General features: G+C 38.3%; 1 protein-coding gene across 3 annotated transcripts in view; it reads right to left on the bottom strand.

Annotated features, from left to right (window-relative positions):
- REC114 (REC114 meiotic recombination protein) overlaps positions 1-27516 on the bottom strand; it is an 84690-nt gene that overhangs the window by 23811 nt on the left and 33363 nt on the right. For 2 of the 3 annotated variants that reach the window (XM_036907773.2, XM_057488962.1), the window contains exon 2: positions 27257-27346. The exons of the other annotated variant lie outside the window; for it this stretch is intronic. In XM_036907773.2, the coding sequence (XP_036763668.2) occupies positions 27257-27346 (90 nt within the window). The remainder of the gene's footprint in view (positions 1-27256; positions 27347-27516) is intronic. 3 annotated transcript variants of the gene reach the window in all.

Below are 27516 nucleotides of genomic sequence, written 5' to 3'. Positions count from 1 at the left end.
CCTATGTTTATTACAGCACTTTTTACAATAGCCAAGATATGGAAGCAGCCTAAGTGTCCATCAGTAGATGAATGGATAAAGAAGATGTGGTACATATACACAATGCAATGGAATACTATTCAGCCATAAGAAAGAAACAAATCCTACCATTTGCAACAACATGGATGGAGCTGGAGGACATTATGCTCAGTGAAATAAGCCAGGCAGAGAAAGACAAACGCCAAATGATTTCCCTCATTTGTGGAGTGTAACAATGAGGCAAAACTGAAGGAACAAAATAACAGCAGACTCAGAGGCTCCGAGAATGAACTAGTGGTTACCAAAGGAGGGGTGTGGGAGGGCGGGTGGGGAGGGAGGGAGAAGGGGACTGAGGGGTATTGTGTTTAGTACGCATGGTGTGGGGGGTCACGGGGAGAACAGTGTAGCATGGAGAAGGCACACAGTGGATCTGTGGCATCTTGCTGCACTGATGGACAGTGACTGCATTGGGGTGTGGGTTGATAATATGGGTAAATGTAGTAACCACATTGTTTTTTCATGAGAAACGTTCATAAGAGTGTATATCAATCATACCTTAATAAAAAAAGGCATCCTACAGTAAAAAAAAATAAATAAAATCTTTCCTGCATTACCTGTCAATTTACCTGAGAAACAAATATGCTTCATATCTTTAATATCCATTTTTGGAAATTAAATAAAAACAGTTGTTTTTGAGAAAAAAAATATATGGCTGAATTAAACTATAATCCTTATCTGACCAAGTATATCTATATTGCCCATAGTTAAAATCAATTTCTGATTTAATTCCTGAAGTACTAAATATAGCACTTTTGCTTGCATTCATTTCTAGTGGCACTTCAGGCATCTTTTTGAACTTAATTTTTAGATTTCACAAGTAGTAGTAATTATAACCGTGCAGTGAACCAGCTGAGCTAGGTATAATGCCACCTCTTGCTATTTCAGTGCAGCTTAGACAATACCAGGTGACATTAAAAGTAGAATCAAGATGGCAAAGCTTTTTTCTTTTTTTTTAAAGAAGGGTCAAAATTCAAGTCCTCTTTCTCAGTTCTCACTATCTTCCACCATTAGATAATATGTGTGACAAAAGACCAAATGCAAAAAATAAAGCTTTTAGCTTCTAAGAAAAACCTTTACTTTATGGAGCCTACTATAAGTTTACTGCATCAAAGGACTCAAGTCAGTATGAAAACCTTTGCTTACAAAAAGAAAATACAAAAGCAGTGGGATGTTACTTCCCTGTCAGTTCGGAAAAGACACACTCTGCGGCCAACCCCCCTTCCCAGGCGTGCTCCTCTCAAGCGCTCCAACAGCAGCAATAAAAGTAAAGAGAATGCCTTTTCAAATTAAGAGTGCCACGTTATTAAAGCTGCAATGGGCCAAGTATAGTCGGAATTGTCTATAAACTACAACCAGGTAAAGAAGGAGAAGAGGAGCTGAATGTTGGATAAAAAAAGGTCCTAAATAGGGCAAAGGGCACTGGTTAAAAAAACAATGAAAGGTTCCCAGCAAGCCTGCACCAAATAAAATTTACATACACAGCAACAGGGCAAAAAACTATTTTAATAAGAATCTTGGTGGATTTAGCAAATTTGAGACAAACCAGTTGAGTACACATGGTAGGACCTAACCAATAACACATACATATTTAATTGGTAAACTTACATTGACCAAATGTCAAACAAAATTTTAGAGAAATTTAAAACTTTGATTCATAAACATCTATAGGGCTGCTTCTACACTGCAGGAGCGGTGCAAGGTAAATAATATTACAAGGTAAATAAGACCTACTGAGAAGTCACAGACTAGTGAGGAAGATAAACATGTAGTTTTCCAAGCAGACAAGGGAAAATAAAGTCATTCTAGGAAGTAATGAACAAATGTACAGAGGAGTAGAGGAGTTATGAAACGAATAAGGACTAGAATGTAATTTAGTTTGGCTAGAGAATAGGATGCAATTGTATTGGAGAAATTTAGGCAACCCAAGGTCCAGGGTTTCTTAATCCAAATTAAGACAGAATCTAATAAAATGTCTATACTCTCTAACAAAATCCATTAAAACAAAACTCATAAAAAATTTTATGCAGCATATATGTGTAATCAATGCCTTAATAAATAACAAAAATTTTCAATAGCTCATTTCAGTCCAGCCCAATATGTACAATCAATAGCCTGCTTCTCCCTGCCCTCCTCCCCAAGTATATTCCTGAGGGGATATAGTCAATAATATTGTAACATCTTTGTATGTTGACAGATAGTAACTACACTTATTGTGGTGAGCACTTAGAAATGTACATAACTGTTGGATCACTATGTTGTATACCTGAAGCCAATGTAATATTGTAAACTAACTATATTTCAATAAAAAAATGTATGTGGAAATAAGCCAGGCAGAGAAAGACAAGTACCAAATGATTTCACTCATATGTGGAGTATTAAGAACAAAGAAAAAACTGAAGGAACAAAAACAGCAGCAGACTCACAGAACCCGAGAATGGACTAACAGTTACCAAAGGGAAAGGGACTGGGGAGGATGGGTGGGAAGGGAGGCATAAGGGGGAGGGGGGAAAGAAAGGGGCCATTAAGATTAGCATGTATAAGGTGGGGGGAGGCACAGGGAGGGCTGTAGTGACAAGTAGTGACTCTACAGCATCTTACTAACGCTGATGGACAGTGACTGTAATGGGGTTTGTCGGGGGGACTTGGTGAAGGGGGGAATCTAGTAAACATAATGTTCCTCATGTAACTGTAGATTAATGATACCAAAATAAAAATTTTTTTAAAGAGTAAAAAAAAAAAAAAGATCTCAAGTCAACAACACTTTAAGTAACTAGAAGAAGATGAACAAGTTAAACTCAAAGCTAGCAGAAGGAATAATGAAGAGCAGAACAGACATAAATAAAATGGGGAGTAGAACAATAGAGGAAGATCAATGAAACCGAAATCAGTGCTTTGAAAAGATCAATAAAATTGACAGGTCAGTTGACTAAGAAAGAAAGACTCAAATTGCTAAAATCAGAAATGCAAGTGGAGATATTAATACCAATTTACAGAAATAAAAAGTATTATAAGAGAGTACTATGAACAGTTTTATACTAGCAGATTAGATAATTTAGCTGAAGTGAACAAATTCCTAGAAATGCATAACCTGCCAAAACTGAATCATGGAGAAAATCTGAATGTACCTAGAAGTAGTAAAGAGATTGGATACATAATCAAAAACATTCCCCAAACAACAAAAAGACCTTGAGCAGATGGTTTCACTGGTGAAGTCTACCAAATACTTAAAGAAGAATTAACACCAATCCTCAAATGCTCCCAAAAACTTGAAGAGGAAGAGCATTTCTTAACTCATTCTATGAGGCCAGCATTACCCAGACACCAAAGCCAGACAAAGATACTACAAGAAAAGAAAACTATAAACCAACATATCTTATGAGTATATATACAAAATCTTAACAAAATACTGATAAAATAGTTGCAGCAACATATTAAGCAGGATTATATACAGTGACCAAGTAAGGTTTATTCCTGGCATGCAAGGATGGCTCAACAAATGAAAATCAGTCAATGTAATAACACCACATTAACAGAATTAAGGAAGGGAGGGGAAAAAACATGGTTATTTCAATTGATGCAGAAAAAGCAATAAACAAAAATCAAAATATCCTTTCATGATTAAAAAAATCCAACAAACTAGGACTAGAGAGAAAATTCCTCATAGATAAACAAGAGGTGGTACATATATACACTGGAATATTATTCAGCCTTAAAAAGGAATGATATTCTGATATAAGCAACAACATGGATGAGCCTTGAAAACATTACACTAAGTGCAGTAAGCTAGACACAAAAGGAAAAACATGTGATTCCTCTTATATGAAGTACTTAGAATAGTCCAATTCATAGAGACAGAAAGTAGAATAGTGGCTACCAGGGACTGAGGGGTGGGGAAGATGGGGAGTAGTGGGTACAAAGTTTCAGTTTTGAGAAGATGTCAAAAATTCTGGAGAAGAGTACTGGACATACTTGTACAACAATGTGCACATACTTAATACCTCTGAACCCTAAGTACTGTTCCCTTTAAAATGGTCAATTATATGCTACATGGAATAAAAAGGGGAAAAAGTAGTTTGAAAAAAAAAACATATGTGGAAAAAATGTTCTTTTAAACATATTCCTGAGGAAGAATTTAAAATGACCCATTTCCAAACTTAGAGGGGAAACAAAGCCAAAGAGCATAAACCTTGAATTCTCTTCAACAACTCAAGAGGAGGGGAAACAACTGCTGGTTGTGGGCAAGAAGAAAGGGCTGGGATTCTTTCTGCCACACAAGACCATAGCCCAGGAAGGGAACTCACATCCGAAGGCAGACCGGGGCTGAACTGCAGGTTGCATTTCAAATCAGTAGGAAAAGGATAGTGTTAGGACAATCAGTTATCTATATGGGAAAAAATAATACTGGGTTATATCACACCATACACAAAGATAAATTCCAGTAGCATTAGAGACCTAAGTGCAAAAGGCCAAAGAATATGAAAATATTTCTGGAAGAATTTCTGAAACAAGGTATGAAAAGCACAAAACAAAAAAATAGATTGATAAATCCATCTACATAAAAATTAGAAAGTAATGTACAGCAAAAGCCAGCATAAACTAGTTAGAAAAAGCCAGCCACAGACTGGGGAAAGAAATTTGCAACCCACAAGCTAGTCCATGGCAAAAGTTTAGTATCCAGAATACATAAAATTCTAAAGTTGGTAAGTGATAAAGACAAACCAACAGGAAAACGGGCATGGGACAAATAAGTAATTCATAGATGAGGAAACTGAGCTGCCAATATGAAAAGATGCTAGAGCTCATTATAATCAGGAAAATGACATTGAAAAACAAGAGATCCCATTTCACATCCACCAGATAAGCAACATTTACAATTTTACTACAGGGCATTTCAAGCATGTACGAAAGTAAAGAGAACGTCAGATGAGCACCCAATGACCTGTTCCCCAATCCAATAACCATTCATTCATAGTCCTACTTCATCTATACTTCAACTGCCGGATAATTTTGAAACAAATCCTAGGCATCATAGCATTTTCTCTGTAAACATTTAATAACATCTTGAAAAGATGGGTGAAAGTCAGATTTATTGAGGTACAATTTACATACAGTAAAATCTACCCTTTTAGTATAGAGTTGAGTTTGACAAACCATCACAGTTGTGTACTCATCATAACAAAATAATATTTTCATCATCCCCCAAAATTATCCCCTGTCTGTAGTCAACCCCAACTCCCACCCTCAGGCCTTGTCAATCAATCATTGAACCTTTTCTGCCCCTGAAATTTTCCCTTTTCCACAATGTCAAGTACATGGAACGATACAGTACATACTCTTTTGAGTCAGCTTCTTTCACTTGCAAAATACATTCAAGATTGATCCATGTTTTTGTGTTTATCAATAGTCATGTATTTGTATTGCTGAGGAATATAGCATGGATATAACACAGTTTTGTATATACATTTGCCAGTTGAAAGACTGGGTTGTTTCCAGTTTGGGGTGATAATGAATAAAGCTAATGGAAGCATTTGTGAATCAGTTCTCATGTGAAAATAGGTTTCATTTCACTTGAGTAAATATCTAAGACCTTTTATTGCTGGGTCATATGGTAAGCATATATTTAACTTTACAGGAAACTTCCAAACTCTTTCTTAAGTGGTTATATCATTTTGCATTCCTAGCAGCGAAGTGTGAAAGTTCCACATTTAGGATTGTAGTTTAATCCTGGCTGTTCCAATAGACATGTAGCAGTATTTCACTGAGGTCCTAATTTGTATTTCTTTAATCAATGCAATTGATTAAGAATTCATGCAAATGTAATAAATATTAAAGACTGGTTAAAGTTGGGTGGTAGACACAATGATGTCTTTTTTCCCCCTTTGTTTTTCTGCTTTAGATATTTTCATAATAAAGTATCTTTAAATAGCCTCTAAATCTTCCTTTATAATTCCTTAAAGGGGCCAAAACAAAATAATTTAGCTTCAGTACCAATACATATCTTGAAAAGATCATCCTTTTTTCAATTAACAGTCTGCAAATAGTTTTTTTGGGGAAGGTAATGGTAATCTAAAGAGTTTTTATGAAATTCTGGCCCACAAAATTTTCAGTTTTTTTAAGCCTTGACAAATGTTTAGTACTAAAACGTCCTAAAATGGAATCCAATCTTTCTTAACTAGTGTGGTATATGATGATGTTACTGTGGAAACTTGGTCTTCTGCTGTATTTTTTTACTTTCATTATTTTTTCCATAACACTTATTATTTGGGCAATCCAAAGTCCCATGTAATGACATGGAGGCAAAGTATACATGGAGGCAAAGGCCCATGGGATAAATTCTCGCCACTTGTTCTGGACCTTCCCATACAGATTTCTACTTCTACTACCTTTCCTCCAATAGAAGAAAAATGACAAGGAATGTTTATGTAAAACACACTGTAAAATTCCCAATCTGAGTATACAGGAAAATGGTGCTACTGTCAAGATCATTAAAGCCCCTGCGTGCCATGCAAAGAAAGCTGGGCTTTATTCTAAGGCAATGAAGCCACTGAAGCAATCACACGCAAGAGAATGGGCTGATCCAATTTGTATTTTAAAATGATAATTCAGGTACCAGCACAGACTAAATAAGAAATGAAAGACAAGCGATCAGTGGGAGGGGACTGCAGTACCTCTGGTAGGAGCTAAGCAGGGCCGAAGATCTACAACTTCAAAATAAAAACTGAGTGATTTTTTTTTAGGGCCTAAAAAGAAGAATGATAACTAGGGCCTAAACCGAGCAATGATAATAAAGATGAAGGGAAACGTGAGTATTAAAAATACTGCTTTTAATATGATTTATTAAAAACTAGTATGTTGTTCTTTGTCAACCAAGCTGAAGGATTTAGTATAAATGGCTGTATTAGATAGCAAATGGCCAAATTTAATTCTGGTGAATATTTATTTTTCTATTTAAAAATTCTCCACATGACCTTGCAGCAATTAAAATATTTTTCCATAACACCTCCCCTCATAATGGTTTTCCGTTGTACTAAACAACAGGAATCAGAGCAATTGAATTGACTTAGAAGTGCTCCCACCTTCGCAGGTGTTGCGTGCGAGGGCCCGTGTCCTCACTACCAGCTAGAGAGCTGTAGCTACTCAGCAGACCCGGTCGGAACAGCAGTGACAGAGGGCAGATTTTCGCTGAGTGCCATTTTGAAAAGAAGTCGACAGTTAAAGACCAACAAGAAAAGATGAAATCCCAAACGAAAACCAAGAGATAGGCTGACACCGCAGGTTTGAGGTTCACAGCGTTTACTATCAATTTTAATGTCTCTGTGGATTTTATGGAATACCCATCCCCCAAACAACCGGCATGAAACAGTGACCTTTGATCACTTTAATTAACTCCTGTCAGCTTTTATAAACATATACAACGAGGCAAGTCTATTTCTAATCTTTCACTGTATCAGAGAATACAGGTGATGCCAACTGAAACAGTCTATGTCCATCAGTATAACCATTTAATATGATTTGTTCTTTATTTCATTCTGGTTTCACACCTTTATTTGGCCATATTTGTTAACATGAAAGAAAAAACACACTGTGTTATGAAATCTTCTGTTTCCTCAGTTACAAATGTTAAACAAAGTGGAAACTCATTTATTCTTCCTTGACTATTTGCAGTTCAAATACTGCTATTTCTTCTCCCTGTTCCCACCACTAGTAACTGCTGAAGTTAGGAAATCTCATAACAATTTGCCACCTCACCATGCTCAGGCAGGGCGACCTACTTAGCAGCTTAGTCTACTATTTTTTGCCTGATTGTTGTGATACAAAGAAATAAAACCTTCATCCCCAAAGACTTAAAGAAAATCTTAAAATCACAAATTTAGTGTTCGATAGATCCTTGAAATACCTAGAGCGAACAGGATGGGGGAACAAATGAGCCTGGGCAGTGGACATATACACTGATAAAGAAACTTAATAAGAGAAAGTCACGTCAAGGACTTCTATACCCAGCACTGTCATAGATACCTAAGAAAGACTCACAAAGCAAATGGAAAAAAAGCAAAAGCAGTAACATTCATAACACCTTATGGTTTTGTGTGCTTCACACATCCTTAATAAAGTACATCAGAGGCAATATTTCCAAACCTAACAATAGTTCAAGGGGTAGGAAAAAATTAACATAATGTTTTTATAAGCCATATTTAATTTGGCAACATGTTTTGTTACATGAAACAAGGGAGTTTTCAGAACTAACAAAGAAATATATTTACCATTGCATAATATCCTAGGGAATTCAGAAAATATTTATTGTTCACAGCAGACCTGTGAGAATGTATGCTGCTCTGTATTTCTATGATTTATTTTTGGCTCTGCTCTGTTTTGTATGTCCATACAATTGTTTCTCTCCACCTCCATTCTTGGTCCTCCCTGTCTCTGCACACTAACAACAAAATTAAGATGTCACCACTCATATCACATTTTATAGTTTGCAAATCTACGTTATATGCAGCAGAACAGATATTATTTCCATCTTACTACTGAAGACACTAAAGGTGAGAATAGTTAAATATTTTACCTAAAGTCAAGTTTCATGGTACACATGGAAGTTCAAGAACTCTGTTATGTTAACTCATAAAATGGTACTAGCAGGCAAAATAAGGAATAGTAGTAATGGGCAATAATCTACGAATAAAGTGAATATCCATGAGTCCACATTGATATAATCAAGTAAATGAATAAACAAGGAAAAAGGGACAGCCTTTTGTTACAGATTTACAGTTAATAAATGTAGAAATAATCATAGAAGTAGAAAATCACCATTTTGCAAACACTAGAACAATAATTGTAACAGGTAAGAATCATCAACAGATGCTAAAATGAGTGGGTAAGAGTGTAGTGAGAAACAGGAAACTTGCATACCTCAGAATATCTCCCCATAAGATACTTACAAATTACAAGGGGAAAAATAGTAATTTCACTATGGATAAAGCTGGCAGATACCCCCTTAAGAGACCAAGGTTATCTTACTAATAATTAGACATATCAACATCATCTACCTCCTGAGATGAATTGAGAAAGGCTGAACATATGTCTTTCAGAGACATTCTGCAAAATAACTACCCAGGACTCTTACAGTGATTGCAGGAGCTCAAGGACACATGACAACTATCCCGGCAATGTGGGATCCGAGACTGGATCCTGGGCCGGTAAAAAAGCAGTGGGACAACTGGTGAAACGAGACTAAGGTATGCAGATTACTTAATAGTATCGTTTAAAGGTTGACTTCCTGGTTTTTGTTCATTCTTTTGTGCTCTCGGGAACATTTGGGGGTGCTGGGTAAAGAGTATATGGGAATTCTTGTACTGTTTCTGCAACTTTTTTGTAAATCCAAAATTATTTCCAAATACCAATTTATTTAAAAACGTCATGGTACTGGTACTTACAATGTAAACCACATCTTTTAGAAATGCATTTTCTTTGTTTCAAGTGTATAACTTTTATTCCTTCAATAAGTTCCACTAACAGATAAAACATGCACAAGTATTAAATTACTTTAAAGGTTTGAAAGGAAAGTAATAACAGTCAAAGTAAAATTTACTCATTTCTGCTTTGTTAATGATGGACATAAAAATGTCAATTTTTCACAATATCTAAGAAACCATGACTAGGATACGAGAGCCAAGATGGCGGCGTGAGTAGAGCAGCGGAAATCTCCTCCCAAAACAACATATATCTATGAAAATATAACAAAGACAACCCTTCCTAGAATAAAGACCAGAGGACACAGGACAACATCCAGACCGCATCCGCACCTGAGAGAACCCAGCGCCTCGCGAAGGGGGTAAGATACAAGCCCCGGCCCCGCGGGAGCCGAGCGCCCCTCCCCCCAGCTCCCAGCGGGAGAAGAGCAGGCAGAGCGGGAGGGAGACGGAGCCCAGGGCTGCCGAACACCCAGCCCCCGCCATCCGGGCCAGAGCGCAGACACAGTGCGTGCCCAGGGGGCCCTGGATGCTAGGGAAACAGGGCAGCAGGACCTGTGAGCAGGTCCCTGCAGCCGGCGCCCTGGGGACAAAGAAAAGCGAGCGCTTTTTGAAAGTCTTAAAGGGACAGGGACCCCACAGCTGGACAGAAGCACCCTGGGACACTTAGCCCAGCAGCTGGGAATCCTGGGGATCTCTGGGCACCCTAACCCCCTGGACAGCAGGGCAGCTCGGAGGCCCCTCGCGGAGATAAACAGCCTCCCGGCCGTTTCCCCTCCCACGTGGCTCCACCATATTGGAGCAGCTGCCCGAGCCAGGCCACGCCCACAGCAACAGTGGAGATTAACTCCATAGCAGCCGGGCAGGAAGCAGAAACCCTGACTGCGCGCAGCTGCGCAGCACAAGCCACTAGAGGCCGCTGTTCTCCCAGGAGAGGAGGGCCACAAACCAACAAGAAAGGAAGTCCTTCCAGCCGTCACTCGTCCCAGCTCTGCAAACTATTCCTATCACCATGAAAAGGCAAAGCTACAGGCAGACAAAGATCACAGAGACAACACCAGAGAAGGAGACAGACCTAACCAGTCTCCCTGAAAAAGAATTCAAAATAAGAATCATACACATGCTGATGGAGATGCAGAGAAATATACAAGAGCTAAGGGACGACGTCCGGAGGGAGATTACAGAAGTGAAACAATTTCTGGAAGCATTTATAAGCAGAATGGATAAGATGCAAGAGGGCATTGATGGATAAGATGCAAGAGGGCATTGATGGAATAGAAACCAGAGAACAGGAACGCATAGAAGCTGATGCAGAGAGAGACAAAAGGATCTGCAGGAATGAAACAATATTAAGAGAATTGTGTGCCCAATCCAAAAGGAACAATACCCGCATTATGGGGGTACCAGAAGAAGAAGAGAGAGAAAAAGGGACAGAAAGTGTCTATGAAGAAATAATTGCTGAGAACTTCCCCAAACTGGGGGAGGAAATAGTTGCTCAGACTACGGAAGACAACAGAACTCCGAACAGAAAGGACCCAAAGAGGACAACACCAACACACATAATAATTAAAATGGCAAAGACCAAGGACAAGGACAGAGTATTAAAGGCAGCTAGAGAGAGTAAAAAGGTCACCTACAAAGGAAAACCCATCAGGCTATCATCAGACTTCTCAACAGAAACCTTACAGGCCAGAAGAGAATGGCATGATATATTTAATGCAATGAAACAGAAGGGCCTTGAACCAAGGATATTGTATCCAGCACGATTATCATTTAAATACGATGGAGGGATTAAACAATTCCCAGACAAGCAAAAGTTGAGGGAATTTGCCTCCCACAAACCACCTCTACAGGCTATTTTAGAGGGAGTGCTCTAGATGGGAGCACTCCTAAAAAGAACACAGAGAAAAACACCCAACATATGAAGAATGGAGGAAGAGGAATAAAAAGGGAGAGAAATAATTACCAGGTTGCATTTATAATAGCTCAATAAGTGAGTTAACTTACACAGTGAGGTAGTAAAGAAGCTAACCTTGAACCTTTGGTAACCACAAATCTAAAGCCTGCAATGGCAATAAGTACATATTTTTCAATAATTACCCTAAATGCAAATGGACTGAATGCACCAATCAAAAGACACAGAGTAATAGAATGGATAAAAAAGCAAGACCCATCTATATGCTGCTTACAGGAGACTCACCTCAAACCCAAAGACATGCACAGATCAAAAGTCAAGGGATGGAAAAAGATATTTCATGCAAACAATAGGGAGAAAACAGCAGGTGTTGCAATACTAGTATCAGACAAAATAGACTTCCAAACAAAGAAAGTAACAAGAGATAAAGAAGGACACTACATAATGATAAAGGGCTCAGTCCAACAAGAGGATATAACCATTATAAACATATATGCACCCAATACAGGAGCACCAATATATGTGAAAGAAATACTAACAGAATTAAAGGAGGAAATAGAATGCAATGCATTCATTTTGGGAGACTTTAACACACCACTCACTCCAAAGGACAGATCACCAGACAGAAAATAAGTAAGGACACAGAGGCACTGAACAACACACTAGAACAGATGGACCTAACAGACATCTACAGAACTCTACATCCAAAAGCAAAAGGATACACATTCTTCCCAAGTGCACATGGAACATTCTCCAGAATAGACCACATACTAGGCCACAAAAAGAGCCTCAGTAAATTCCAAAAGATTGAAATCCTACCAACCAATTTTTCAGACCACAAAGGTATAAAACTAGAAATAAATTGTACAAAGAAAGCAAAAAGGCCAACAAACACATGGAGGCTTAACAACATGCTCCTAAATAATCAAAGGATCAGCAACCAAATTAAAATGGAGATCCAGCAATATATGGAAACAAATGACAACAACAACACAAAGCCCCAACTTCTGTGGGACGCAGCAAAAGCAGTTTTAAGAGGAAAGTATATAGCAATCCAGGCACATTTAAAGAAGGAAGAACAATCCTAAATGAATAGTCTAATGTCACAATTATCGAAATTGGAAAAAGAAGAACAAATGAGGCCTAAGGTCAGCAGAAGGAGGGACATAATAAAGAACAGAGAAGAAATAAAATTGGGAAAAATAAAACAATAGAAAAAATCAATGAAACCAAGAGCTGGTTCTTCGAGAAAATAAACAAAATAGATAAGTCTCTAGCCAGACTTATTAAGAGAAAAAGAGAGTCAACACACATCAACAGAATTAGAAATGAGAAAGGAAAAATCATGACGGACCCCACAGAAATACAAAGAATTATTAGAGAATACTATGAAAACCTATATGCTAACAAGCTGGAAAACCTAGGAGAATTGGACAACTTCCTAGAAAAATACAACCTTCCAAGACTGACCCAGAAAGAAACAGAAAATCTAAACAGACCAATTATCAGCAACGAAATTGAAGCGGTAATCAAAAAACTACCCAAGAACAAACCCCTGGGCCAGATGGATTTACTTCAGAATTTTATCCAAAACTACTAGAACTAATATCGGAATTCAGCAAAGTTGCAGGATACAAAATTAACACACAGAAATCTGTGGCTTTCCTATACACCAATAACGAACTAATAGAGAAATCAGGAAAACAATTCCATTCATAATAGCATCAAAAAGAATAAAACACCTAGGAATAAACCTAACCAAGGAAGTGAAAGACCTATACCCTGAAAACTATAAGACACTCTTAAGAGAAATTAAAGAGGACACTAACAAATGGAAACTCATCCCATGCTCCTGGCTAGGAAAAATTAATATCGTCAAAATGGCCATCCTGCCCAAAGCAATATACAGATTCAATGCAATCCCTATCAAATTACCAACAGCATTCTTCAATGAACTGGAACAAATAGTTCAAAAATTCATATGGAATCACCGAAGACCATGAATAGCCAAAGCAATCCTAAGAAGGAAGAATAAAGTTGGGGGGATCTTGCTCCCCAACTTCAAGCTCTACTACAAAGCCACAGAAATCAAGACAATCTGGTATTGGCACAAGAACAGAGCCACAGACCAGTGGAACAGAATGGAGACTCCAAACATTAACCCAAACATATATGGCAATTAATATACGATAAAGGAGCCATGGACATATAATGGGGAAATGACAGCCTCTTCAACAGATGGTGCTGGCAAAACTGGACAGCTACATGCAAAAGAATGAAACTGGATCATTGTCTAACCCCATACACTAAAGTAAATTCGAAATGGATCAAAGACCTGAATGTAAGTCATGAAACCATAAAACTCTTAGAAAAAAACATAGGCAAAAATCTCATGAACATAAATATGAGTGACTTCTTCATGAACATATCTCCCCGGGCAAGGGAAAAGAAAAGCAAAAATGAACAAGTGGGACTATATCAAGCTAAAAAGCTTCTGTACAGCAAAGGACACCATCAATAGAACAAAAAAGGTATCCTACAGTATGGGAGAGTATATTCATAAATGACAGATCCGATTAAGGGCCAACATCCAAAATATATAAAGAGCTCACACACCTCAACAAACAAAAAGCAAATACGCCAAGTAAAAAATGGGCAGAGGAGATGAACAGACACTTCTCCAAAGAAATTCAGATGGCCAACAGACACATGACAAGATGCTCTACATTGCTTGTCATCAGAGAAATGCAAATTAAAACCACAATAAGATATCACCTCACACTAGTAAGGATCGCCATCATTGAAAAGACAAACAACAACAAATGTTGGCGAGGTTGTGGAGAAAGCGGAACCCTCCTACACTGCTGGTGGGAGTAAATTAGTTCAACCATTGTGGAAAGCAGTATGGAGGTTCCTCAAAATGCTCAAAATAGAAATATCATTTGACCCAGGAATTCCACTTCTAGGAATTTACCCTAAGAATGCAGTACTCCAGTTTGAAAAAGGCAGATGCACCCCTATGTTTATCGCTGCACTATTTACAATAGCCAAGATATGGAAGCAACCTAAGTGTCCATCAGTAGATGAATGGATAAAGAAGATGTGGTACATATACACAATGGAATATTACTCAGCCATAAGAAAAAAACAGATCCTACCATTTGCAACAACATGGATGGAGCTCGAGGGTATTATGCTCAGTGAAATAAGCCAGGCGGAGAAAGACAAGTACCAAATCATTTCACTCATCTGTGGAGTATAAGAACAAAGGAAAACTGAAGGAACAAAACAGCAGCAGACTCACAGAACCCAAGAAAGGACTAACAGTTACCAAAGGGAAAGGGACTGGGGAGGATGGGTGGGAAGGGAGAGATAAGGGCAGGGAAAAAGGAAGGGGGCATTACGATTAGCATGTATAATGTGGGGGGTGGCACGGGGAGGGCTGTACAACACAGAGAAGACAAGTAGTGATTTTACAGCATCTTACTACGCTGATGAACAGTGACTGTGAAGGGATATGTGGGGGGGGACTTGGTGAAGGGGGGAGCCTAGTAAACATAATGTTCTTCATGTAATTGTAGATTAATGATACCAAAATAAATAAAAATGAGAAAAAAATGTCAATTTTTCTCTAACAATAATAAAATATTTACTATTTTTTTGGTATCATTTGTTTTCTTTATATGGCTGAATAATATTCCATTGTGTATATGTACCACATCTTCTTTATCTATTCATGTATTGATGGACACTTATGTTCCTTCCATGTCTTGGCTATTGGAAATAGTGCTGCGATAAACATAGGGGCCCATATGTCTTTTTGAATCTGTGATCTTGTTTCCTTCAGGTAAATTGCTAGGAATGAAATTCTTGGGTCAAATGGTATTTTTATTTTTAGTTTTTTGAGGAACCTCCATATTATTTTCCACAATGGTTGAAGTAATTTACATTCCCAACAACAGTGTAGGGGGGTTCCCCTTTATCCACATCCTTGCCAACATTTGTTGTTCCTTCTCTTCTGGATGTTAGCCATCATAACTGGTGTGAGGTGATATCTAATTGTGGTTCTAATTTGCATTTCTCTGATGATTAGTGATGTAGAGCATCTTTTCCTGTGCCTGTTGGCCATCTGAATTTCTTCTTTGGAGAAGTGTCTGTTCAGACTCTTTCCCCATTTTTAAATTGGATTATTTGCTTTTTGGGTGTTGAGGCATGTGAGTTCTTTATATATTTTGGATGTTAACCCCTCATTGGATGTGTCATTTATGAATATATTCTTCCATACTGTAGGATGCCTTTTTGTTCTACTGATGGTGTCCTTTGCTGTACAGAAGCTTTTTAGTTTGATGTAGTCCCATTTGTTCATTTTTGCTTTTGTCTCCCTTGTTCAAGGAGATGTGTTCACATAAAAGCTGCTCATGTTTATATTCAAGTGGCTTTTGCCTGTGTTTTCTTCTAAGAATTTTATGGTTTCATAACTTACATTCAAGTCCTTGACCCGTTTCAAGTTTACTTTTGTGAGCGGGGTTAGACAGTAATCCAGTTTCATTCTCTTACATGTAGCTGTCCAGTTTTGCCAACACCAGCTGTTGAAGAGGTTGTTATTTCCCCATTGTACATTCATGGCTCCTTTATCATATATTAATTGACTGTATACATGTGAGGTTATATCTGGGCTCTGTGTTCTGCTCCATTGGTCTATGGGTCTGTTCTTGTGCCAGTATCAAATTGTCTTGATTACTGTGGCTTTGTAGTAGAAGTTGAAGTTGGGAAGCATAATCCCCCCAGCTTTATTCTTCCTTCTCAGGATTGCTTTGGCTATTCGGGGTCATTTGTTTTTCCATATGAATTTTATAAGTATTTGTTCTAGTTTGCTGAAGAATGCTGTTGCTATTTTCGTACGGATTGCATTGAATCTGTAGATTGCTTTAGGCAGGATGGCCATTTTGACAATATTAATTATTCCTATCCAAGAGCATTGGATGTATTTCCATTTATTGGTATCTTCTTTAATTTCTGTCAGGAGTGTCTTGTAGTTTTCAGGGTATAGGTCTTTCATCTCCTTGGTTAGGTTTATTCCTAGGTATTTTATTCTTTCAGATGGAATTGTAAATGGAATTGTTTTCCTGATTTCTCTTTCTGCTAGATCATCGTTAGTGTATAGGAATGCAACAGATTTCTGTGTATTAATTTTGGATCCTGCAACTTTGCTGAATTCCAACATTAGTTCTAGTAGTTTTGGAGTGGATTCTTCAGGGTTTTTTATGTACAGTATCATGTCATCTGACTGTAGTGACAGTTTAACTTCTTTCTTACCAATCTGGATGCCTTTTATTTCTTTATATGTTGTCTGATTGCCATGGCTAGGACCTCCAGTACTATGTTGAATAAGAGTGGGGAGAGTGGGCATCCTTGTCTTGTTCCCGATCTTAAAGAAGAAGCTTTCAGCTTTTCTCTGTTAAGTATGATGTTGCCTGTGGGTTTGTCATATGTGGCCTTTATTATGTTGAGGAACTTGCCCTCTATACCCTTTCTGTTGAGAGTTTTTATCATGAATGGATGTTGGATTTTGTCAAATACTTTTTCAGCATCTACTGAGATGATCATGTGATTTTTGTCCTTCTTGTTGATGTGGTATACTATTAAACAGATACCAGAATACCTAGAATTATAAAAACTGACAAAACAATGCTTTAGTGAGAAAACTGCTGGTGGGAAAGCAAAATCATAACAACCGTTTTGAAAAATAGTACAGCAGTTTTTTATAATGTTAAATACTAACTTACCAGGCAACCAGCAGTTCCACTTCTTGGTATTACCCAAAAGAAACTAAAAAAACATGTCTAAACTCATACACCTCAACACCCAAAAAGCAAATAACCCAATTAAAAAATGGGGAAAGAGTCTGAACAGACACTTCTCCAAAGAAGAAATTCAGATAGCCAACAGGGCATATGAAAAGATGCTCCACATCGCTAACCATCAGAGAAATGCAAATTAAAACCACAAGAAGATATCACCTCACACCAGTTAGGATAACCAACATAGAAAAGACTAGGAACAACAAGTGCTGGCAAGGATGCAGAGAAAGGGGAACCCTCCTACACTGCTGGTGAGAATGTAAAATAGTTCAACCATTGTGGAAAGCAGTGTGGAGGTTCCTCAAAAAACTAAAAGTAGAAATACCATTTAACCCAAGAATTCCACTACTAGGAATTTACCCTATGAATGTAGGATCCCAGTTTCAAAAAGACATATGCACCCCTATGTTTATTGCAGCACTATTTACAATAGCCAAGAAATGGAAGCAACCTAAGTGTCCATCAGTAGACGAATGGATAAAGAAGAAGTGGTACATATACACAATGTAATATTATTCAGCCATAAAAAGAAAACAAATCCCAGCATTTGCAACAACATGGATGGAGCTAAAGGATATTATGCTTAGGGAAATAAGCCAGGCAGAGAAAGACAAGTATCAAATGATTTCACTCATCTGTGGAGCATAAGAACAAAGCAAAAACTGAAGCAACAAAACAGCAGCAGACTCACAGAACCCAAGAATGGACTAACAGTTGCCAAAGGGAAAGGGATGGGGGAGGGTGGGTGGGAAGGATGGGAGAAGGAGAATAAGGGGCATTATGATTAGCACACATAATGTTGGGGGGGCACAGGGGAGACAAATAGTGACTCTATAGCATCTTACTAGGCTGATGGACAGTGACTGTAATGGGGTATATGGTGAGGACTTGATAATGGGAATCTAGTAATCACAATGTTGCTCATGTGACTGTATATTAATGATACCAAAAAAACACATACATGTCTACACAAGAATTGTATATAAATGTTCATGGCAGCTTTATTCATAATTTTCCCAAACTGGAAATAATCCAAATATCCATCAACGGGTGAAAAAACAAATTGTGGTATATCCACAAAATGAAATTCTGATCAGCACTAAAAGAGGACATGATACATAGAATAACCTAGAAAACTCTCATAAATATTATGCTCTGTAAAGAAGCCAGACACAAAAGAGTGCATACTGTGTAACTCCATTTAGTCAACTGTTAGCAAAGACAAAACAAATCTGTAGTGACAGAGTGTGGGGCAGAATGACAGAAAGTGATTCCCTGGGGATGGAGGTGGAATGGGAATTAAAGGAACTGTGGGGATAAGAGAAATGTTCCATTTCATGATAGTAATGGAAGTTTATACAGTTGTATACATTTATAAAACCCAGTTAGCTCAGTGAGTACATTTTATTGTATATAAGTGATACTCCAATAAAACTCATTTTCAAGAAAGCCAAGGACAAATCAAGAGAAATATTTCAACATACATTCAAAGATTTAATATTTCTTGTTTGAGAGATAAAGCCAATAATACCAACAACAAAAGTCCAGTATCGCAACAGATAATGTGAAGGACACTGGATATGCAGAATGCTAAAAAGCTTGCAGAAAAACCTGAATATTGGCAGCTTTTGATCTTAGAAAAAGATGCAGATGTAAAACCAATGCTTGTAAACATTCCCTTAACCAGAAGATAACCGATAAATTTTTCTGGAATGGTAACATAGGTCCCCAAGTATAAGAGGGCTATGGCTTAGCAAAGATGAGTTTTTCCAGCCTAGAAAAAAACAGTATCAAACAGTGGGGTTACAGAGAGCTCTATCAAGATTCACTGTATCTATTGCAGCCATGTGTGATCACCTCACTTCTAATAAGATTCTAATCCCTTTGCCAATTAAGCAAGGAACTCCATCATGTATGAGTGGGCTTTCTCAGCCCACCTGAAATGCATCAGTTGGCGTCAGAAGTGAAATTGGCACAGACCACCTTTATTAAATGGCTTTAAAAAGTGAGCAAGGAGGGGAAGGAGCCAAGATGGTGGCGTGAGTAGGACAGTGGAAATCTCCTCCCAAAAACATACATATTTTTAAAAATACAACTATTCCTAAAAGAGAGACCAGAAGATACAGGACAACAGCCAGGCTACATCTACACCTGCAAGAACCCAGCACCTCACGAAGGGGGTGAGATACAAGCCGTGGCCTGGCGGGAGCTGAGCAACACCCCTACCCCAGCTCCCCAGCAGGGAGGGGGAGGGAGCCCAGGACAGCTGAATACCCAGCCCCAGCCAGCCGCACCGGGAGCGCAGACACACAGCGCGTGGTGTGCTGGGTACTAGGGAAACGGAAGAGTAAAACCTGCGAGCGGGTCCCCGCAGCTGGTGCCCCTGGGACAAAAGAAAACCGAGTATGCTTTGAAATTCTTAAAGGGACGGGACCCCACAGCTGGATGGAAGCGACCCAGTGCACTAAGCCTAGCAGCTGGGAATCCCGGGGAACTCCGGGCACACTAACACCCTGGGCGGCAGCGCACTTGGAGGCCCCTCATGACAATAAACAGCCTCCCGCCCGTTCCCCCTCCAGTGCGGCCCCGCCATAGCAGAGCAGAAGCCTGAGGGACGCCACGCCCACAGCAACCGTGCGGAGCTCCACAGCAGCCCGGGCAAGAAACAGAGACTTGGTCTGCAGACAACTGCCCAACACAAGCCGCTAGGGGTCGCCGTTCTCCCAGGAGAGGAACGCGAGGAGCAAGCAGGAAGGGATTTTGTTCTCCCAGCTGACACATATGCCATCTGCCCATTGCCATGAAAAGGCAGCACACCAGAATCACCCCGACATCCCTTGATAGGGAACCTGGGGAGATAGACCTAACCAAACTTCCTGAAAAAGAATTCAAAATAAAGGTCATAATCATGCTGATGGACTTGCAGAGAAATATGCAAGAGCTAAGGAAGGAGAATACAGAAATAAAACAATCACTGGAAGGACTTAAAAGCAGAATGGAAGAGATGCAAGAGGCCACTGATGGAATAGAAATCAGAGAACAGGAACACAGAGAAGATGACACAGAGAGAGATAAAAGGACCTCCAGGAATGAAAGAATATTGAGATAACTGTGTGACCAATTGAAAGGAACAATATCCGCATTATAGGGGTACCAGAAGAAGAAGAGAGAGAAAAAGGGATAGAAAGTGTCTTTGAAGAAGTAATTGCTGAAAACTTCCCCAAACTGGGGGAAGAAATAGCCTCTCAGACCACAGAAGCACACCGAACTCCCAACAGAAGGGCCCCAAGGAGGACAACACCAAGACACATAATAATTAAAATGGCAAAGATGAAAGACAAGGACAGAGTATTAAAGGCAGCCAGAGAGAGAAAAAAGGTCACCTACAAAGGAAAACCCATCAGGTTATCATCAGACTTCTCAACAGAAACCTTATAGACCAGAAGAGAATGGCATGATATATTTAATGCAAAGAAACAGAAGGGCCTTGAACCAAGGATATTATATCCAGCACGATTAGCATTTAAATATGAAAGAGGGATTAAACAATTCCCAGACAAGCACAAGTTGAGGGAATTTGCCTCCCACAAACCACCTCTACAGGGTATTTTAGAGGGACTGCTCTAGATGGAAGCACTCCAAAGGCTAAACAGATTTTACCAGACAAAATAAAATCACAGCCAAGAAAGCAGACCAACCAAATACTAACTAAAGGCAAAAAATAAAATCAACTACGCACAAAAACAGTCAAAGGAAACACAAAAGAGCACACACACACACACAAAAACACCTAACATACAAAGAATGGAGGAGGAGGAATAAGAAGGGAGAGAAATAAAGAATCATCAGACTGTGTTTATAATAGCTCAATAAGTGAGTTAAGTTAGACAGTAAGATAGTAAAGAAGCTAACCTTGAACCTTTGGTAACCACAAACCTAAAGCCTGCAATGGCAATAAGTATATATCTTTCAATAATCACCCTAAATGTAAATGGACTGAATGCACCAATCAAAAGACACAGAGTAATAGAATGGATAAAAAAGCAAGACCCATCTATATGCTGCTTACAAGAGACTCACCTCAAACACAAAGACATGCACAGACTAAAAGTCAAGGGATGGAAAAAGATATTTCATGCAAACAACAGGGAGAACAAAGAAGGTGTTGCAGTACTTGTATCAGACAAAATAGACTTCAAAACAAAGAAAGTCACAAGAGATAAAGAAGGACATTATATAATGATAAAGGGATGAATACAACAAGAGGATATAACCATTATAAATATATATGTACTGAATACAGGAGCCCCAACATATGTGAAACAAATACTAACAGAATTAAAGGAGGAAATAGAATGCAATGCATTTATTTTAGGAGACTTCAACACACCACTCACTCCAAAGGACAGATCCCCCAGACAGAAAATAAGTAAGGACACAGAGGCACTGAACAACAAACTAGAACAGATGGACCTAATAGACATCTACAGAACTCTACATCCGAAAGCCACAGGATACACATTCTTCTCAAGTGTACACTGAACATTCTCCAGAATAGACCACATACTAGGCCACAAAAAGAGGCTCAGTAAATTCAAAAAGACTGAAATTCTACCAACCAACTTCTCAGACCACAAAGGTATAAAACTAAATAAATTGTAAAAAGAAAGCAAAAAGGCTCACAAACATATGGGGGCTTAACAACATGCTCCTAAATAATAAATGGATCAATGACCAAATCAAAATAGAGATCAAGCAATATATGGAAACAAATGACAACAACAACACAAAGCCCCAACTTCTGTGGGATGCAGTGAAAGCAGTCTTAGAAGGAAAGTATATAGCAATCCAGGCATATTTAAAGGAAGAACAATCCCAAATGAATAGTCTAAAAACACAATTATTGAAACTGGAAAAAAGAAGAACAAATGAGGTCTAAAGTCAGCAGAAGGAGGGACATAATAAAGATCAGAGAAGAAATAAATAAAATTGAGAAGAATAAAACAGTAGAAAAAATCAATGAAACCAAGAACTGGTTCTTTGAGAAAATAAACAAAACAGATTAACCCCTAGCCAGATTTATAAAAAGAAAAAGAGTATCTACACACATCAACAGAATCAGAGATGAGAAAGGAAAAATCACAACGGACCCCACAGAAATACAAAGACTTATTAGAGAATACTACAAAAAGCTATATGCTAATAAGCAGGAAAACCTAGAAGAAATGAACAACCTCCTAGAAAAATACAACCTTCCAAGACTGACCCAGAAAGAAACAGAAAATCTAAACAGACCAATTACCAGCAACGAAATTGAAGCAGTAATCAAAAAACTACCAAAGAACAAAACCCCCGGGCCAGATGGATTTACTGCGGAGTTTTATCAGACATACAGAGAAGACATAATACCCATTCTCCTTAACGCTTTCCAAAAAATAGAAGAAGAGGGAATACTTCTAGACTCATTCTATGAAGCCAGCATCACCCTAATACCAAAACCAGGCAAAGACCTCACCGAAAAAGAAAATTACAGACCAATATCCCTGATGAACATAGATGCAAAAATACTCAACAAAATCTTAGCAAACCGAATTTGAAAATACATCAAGAGGATCATACACCATGATCAAGTGGGATTCATCTCAGGGATGCAAGGATGGTACATTTGAAAATCCACTGACATCATCCACCACATAAACAAAAAGAAGGACAAAATCACATGATCATCTCCATAGACACTGAAAAAGCATTCAACAAAATTCAACATCCATTCATGACAAAACTCTCAACAAAATGGATATAGAGGGCAAGTACCTCAACATAACAAAGGCCATATATGAAAAACCCACAGCCAACATCATACTGAATGGAGAGAAGCTGAAAGCATTTCCTCTGAGATCGGGAACAAGACAGGGATGCCCACTATGTACTCATAGTTATTCAACATAGTACTGGAGGTCCTTGCCATGGCAATTAAACAAAACAAAGAAATACAAGGAATCCAGATTGGTAAAGAAGAAGTCAAACTGTCACTATATGCAGATGACATGATACTGTACATAAGAAACCCTAAGGACTCCACTCCAAAACTACTAGAACTGGTATCGGAATTCAGCAAAGTTGCAGGATACAAAATTAACACACAGAAATGTGTAGCTTTCCTATACACTAACAATGAACTAATAGAAAGAGAAATCAGGAAAACAATTCCATTCACAATAGCATCAAAAAGAATAAAATACCTAGGAATAAACCTAACCAAGGAAGTGAAAGACCTATACCCCAAAAACTATAAGACACTCTTAAGAGAAATTAAAGAGGTCACTAACAAATGGAAACTCATCCCATGCTCCTGGCTAGGATGAATTAATATTGTCAAAATGGCCATCCTGCCCAAAGCAATATACAGATTTAATGCAATCCCTATCAAATTACCAACAGCATTCTTCAACAAAATGGAACAAACAGTTCTAAAATTCATATGGAAACATCAAAGACCCTGAATAGCCAAAGCAATCCTGAGAAGGAAGAATAAAGTGGGGGGGATCTCACTCCCCAACTTCAAGCTCTACTACAAAGCCACAGAAATCAAGACAATTTGGTACTGGCATAAGAACAGAGCCACAGACCAGTGGAACAGATTAGAGACTCCAGACATTATCCCAAACATATATGGTCAATTAATATATGATAAAGGAGCCATGGACATACAATGGGGAAATGACAGCGTCTTCAACAGCTGGTGTTGGCAAAACTGGACAGCTACATGCAAGAGAGTGAAACTGGATCACTGTCTAACCCCATACACAAAAGTAAATTCAAAATGGATCAAAGACCTGAATGTAAGCCATGAAACCATAAATCTCTTAGTAAAAAACATAGGCAAAAATCTCTTGCACATAAACATGAGCGACTTCTTCATGAACATATCTCCCCGGGCAAGGGAAACAAAAGCAAAAATGAACAAGCGGGACTATATCAAGCTGAAAAGCTTCTGTACAGCAAAGGATACCACCAATAGAACAAAAAGGTACCCTACAGTATGGGAGAATATATTCATAAATGAGAGATCCAATAAAGGGTTGACATCCAAAATATATAAAGAGCTCACACACCTCAAGAAACAACAAGCAAATAATCCAATTAAAAAATGGGCAGAGGAGCTGAACAGACAGTTCTCCAAAGAAGAAATTCAGATGGCCAACAGGCACATGAAAACTTGCTCCACATCGCTAGTCATCAGAGAAATGCAAATTAAAACCACAATGAGTTATCACCTCACAACAGTAAGGATGGCCACCATCCAAAAGACAAACAACAACAAATGTTGGTGAGGTTGTGGAGAAAGCGGAACCCTCCTACACTGCTGGTGGGAATGTAAATTAGTTCAACCATTGTGGAAAGCAGTATGGAGATTCCTCAAAAAGCTCACAATAGAAATACCATTTGACCCAGGAATTCCACTTCTAGGAATTTACCCTAAGAATGCAGCAGCACAGTTTGAAAAAGACAGATGCACCCCTATGTTTATTGCTGCACTGTTTACAATAGCCAAGAAATGGAAGCAACCTAAGTGTCCATCAGTAGGTGAATGGATAAAGAAGATGTGGTACATATACACAATGGAATATTATTCAGCCATAAGAAGAAAACAAATACTACCATTTGCAACAACATGGATGGAGCTGGAGGGTATTATGCTCAGTGAAATAAGCCAGGCGGAGAAAGACAAGTACCAAATGATTTCACTCATCTGTGGAGTATAAGAACAAAAGAAAACTGAAGGAACAAAACAGCAGCAGAATCACAGAACCCAAGAAGGGACTAACAGTCACCAAAGGGAAAGGGACTGGGGAGGATGGGTGGGAAGGGAGGGATAAGGGGGGGGGAAAGAAAGGGGGCCTTACGATTAGCATGTATAATGTGGGGGGGGCACGGGGGAGGGCTGTGCAACACAGAGAAGATAAGTAGTGACTCTACAGCATCTTACTACGCTGATGGACAGTGACTGTAATGGGGTTTGTGGGGGGGACTTGGTGGAAGGGGGAGCCTAGTAAACATAATGTTCTTCTTGTAATTGTAGAATAATGATACCAAAAACAAAAAACAAAAAAAAAACCCATTATGCTAAGTGTAAGAAGCCAGACAGTGTATGATTTCACTTACATGAAATTCTAGAAAAGGCAAAATTATGGTAACAGAAAGCAGATCAGTGGTTTTGCCAGGTGCCAAGGGTAGGAAGAGGGACTTGACTGCAAAGGGGCAAATGGAAACTGTTGGGTTAACTGAAATGTTCCGTATCATGGTTGTGGTGGTGGTTATACAACTATACATTTATCAAAACACAAATTGAACACTTAAAATTAGTGAAATTTTACGTAAGTTACACCCAAATTAAGATTTTTGGGAGTTTAAAGAAGATTTTAAAAAAATATTACTCAATATCTGTTATATGGACACAGGCAGTAGGTACCAAATCATTTGTGTTTCTTAGTAGTGAGTACCTTGGAAGCTGACAAACTTCATTTTGTAACTGTAATGCAAAAATCATTCCATGTATGTGAAACAAAGAAAGCTCTACCAGTTCATAACAACACTTACGACTGGTACAAACAGATGGAGCACAGAGAAAGCACAGTGTGGCCCCCTATATCTAAAGAAGCCAAATGAGGTGAAGTTAATGCCACCATTCAGCCAAGAACTACAATACTGAAAGGGAGAACTAGCTGTGTGCTAGGCATCCCCCAGTTCACCATCTGGAATGTTCTTCATTTGAAGCCGATGAAGAAATCTTATCTCTTTCAAGTGATACAAGCCCTAACAGTGGCAGATAAAGCGAAATGGTACAACTAATGCTGCAATTTTAAAAGTCACAAGGAACACAAAGATGACTTCGCAGGTCACCTCACATTCAAGGATAAGGCTATATTCCACTAAGTGGGGAAATGAACTATCACAATGTATAACTTGGGATGCTGCCATTACGTTACAATAGAATATGTAAGGGAGTCACCAACAATTAATGTCTTTTAAATATATTTGACCAATTTTTAAATTGCTGTTTCTCCCCACTGGAATGATGACACCCCACAATGACAGGTACTTTGTATTTTTCACTGCAATTCCCTCGCACCTAAAACAGTGCCTCATATGTTTTTAATACTTGTTATGTGAATAAATATCTACTTAACAAATATTTGTTAAGTGAATAAATTATGCCTATATAGATAGCAATACTTGTATGAGTTTATTATGGCTATGCAGGTATTATTCACAGGTAAATGATATGACAACCTTCCCTTACATTTCCTTTCTTGAACAGTTTCTTTGACTGGAAGTTAATAATTACCTTGTTTCTGCACTCATTTTGTTTCTCAATATCAAGTCAAATATAAACTTCTAAGCAAGGTGGTTCTTGTTTTCTTCATATGTTTCTTCACTACAAAAGTTTCCTACAATATGTGTATTTGTGTATTCAGAATAAAGAATAAAAGCCTCTTAAAAAATTGAGTTTTATAGAGGGCTGTAAATCAATTACAGCATGCTTCAAGTTTTCTTGTAGCTACTTCTTCAAATTCCTTCTATCTGCCCCTTTGTTAAGTGTTCTTTACCCCATCTGGGAAAAACTCCACACATTTCTCTATAAATCTAGCCTGTCTTCAACCCAATCTCCCCAGTGACAAGTCCTTTATAATATTGATTAATCTCGTTCCACAGGTTCACTTTGACTCCCGACACAACCCTAACCCCCTTGAAAGCAGGCAATATTCAACATATTTTTGTATTTCCCACTGTTATAGAACATTTGATAAGTGCTCAGTTTGTAGAACCTGATGAATTTCAGTGACACTAAGGAAGCTTAAGAGTATAAAAATTAATGTCAAGCTGCAAAGATAAATATATTTGCATATTAACATATGCATAAAACCTACCAGTAGTGTCTGTCCTTGGGAAATGAAGAAATGACCTGATATGACTATGGTGAGAACAAGATATCCAGATTCTTCACTGGAGTCAAAAACCTCAAAAAGAAAGAGAGAGAAATAGGTATAAGACATTTTTGTAATACTAATAAACATATAATATAGATAATCAAACTATCTTTTCACACTGATCTTCCTACCCTGAATGTTCCCTTTCCTTCCATTTAATCTGTAATCATTCCCTTGTACTTCCAAATTTCTCCTCATAC

The sequence above is a fragment of the Manis pentadactyla genome, chromosome 11 (assembly GCF_030020395.1).
Source record: "Manis pentadactyla isolate mManPen7 chromosome 11, mManPen7.hap1, whole genome shotgun sequence".
NCBI lineage: Eukaryota > Metazoa > Chordata > Mammalia > Pholidota > Manidae > Manis > Manis pentadactyla.
The sequence above is the reverse complement of the archived record's forward strand: the minus strand, read 5'-3'. Positions and strand labels throughout refer to the sequence as shown.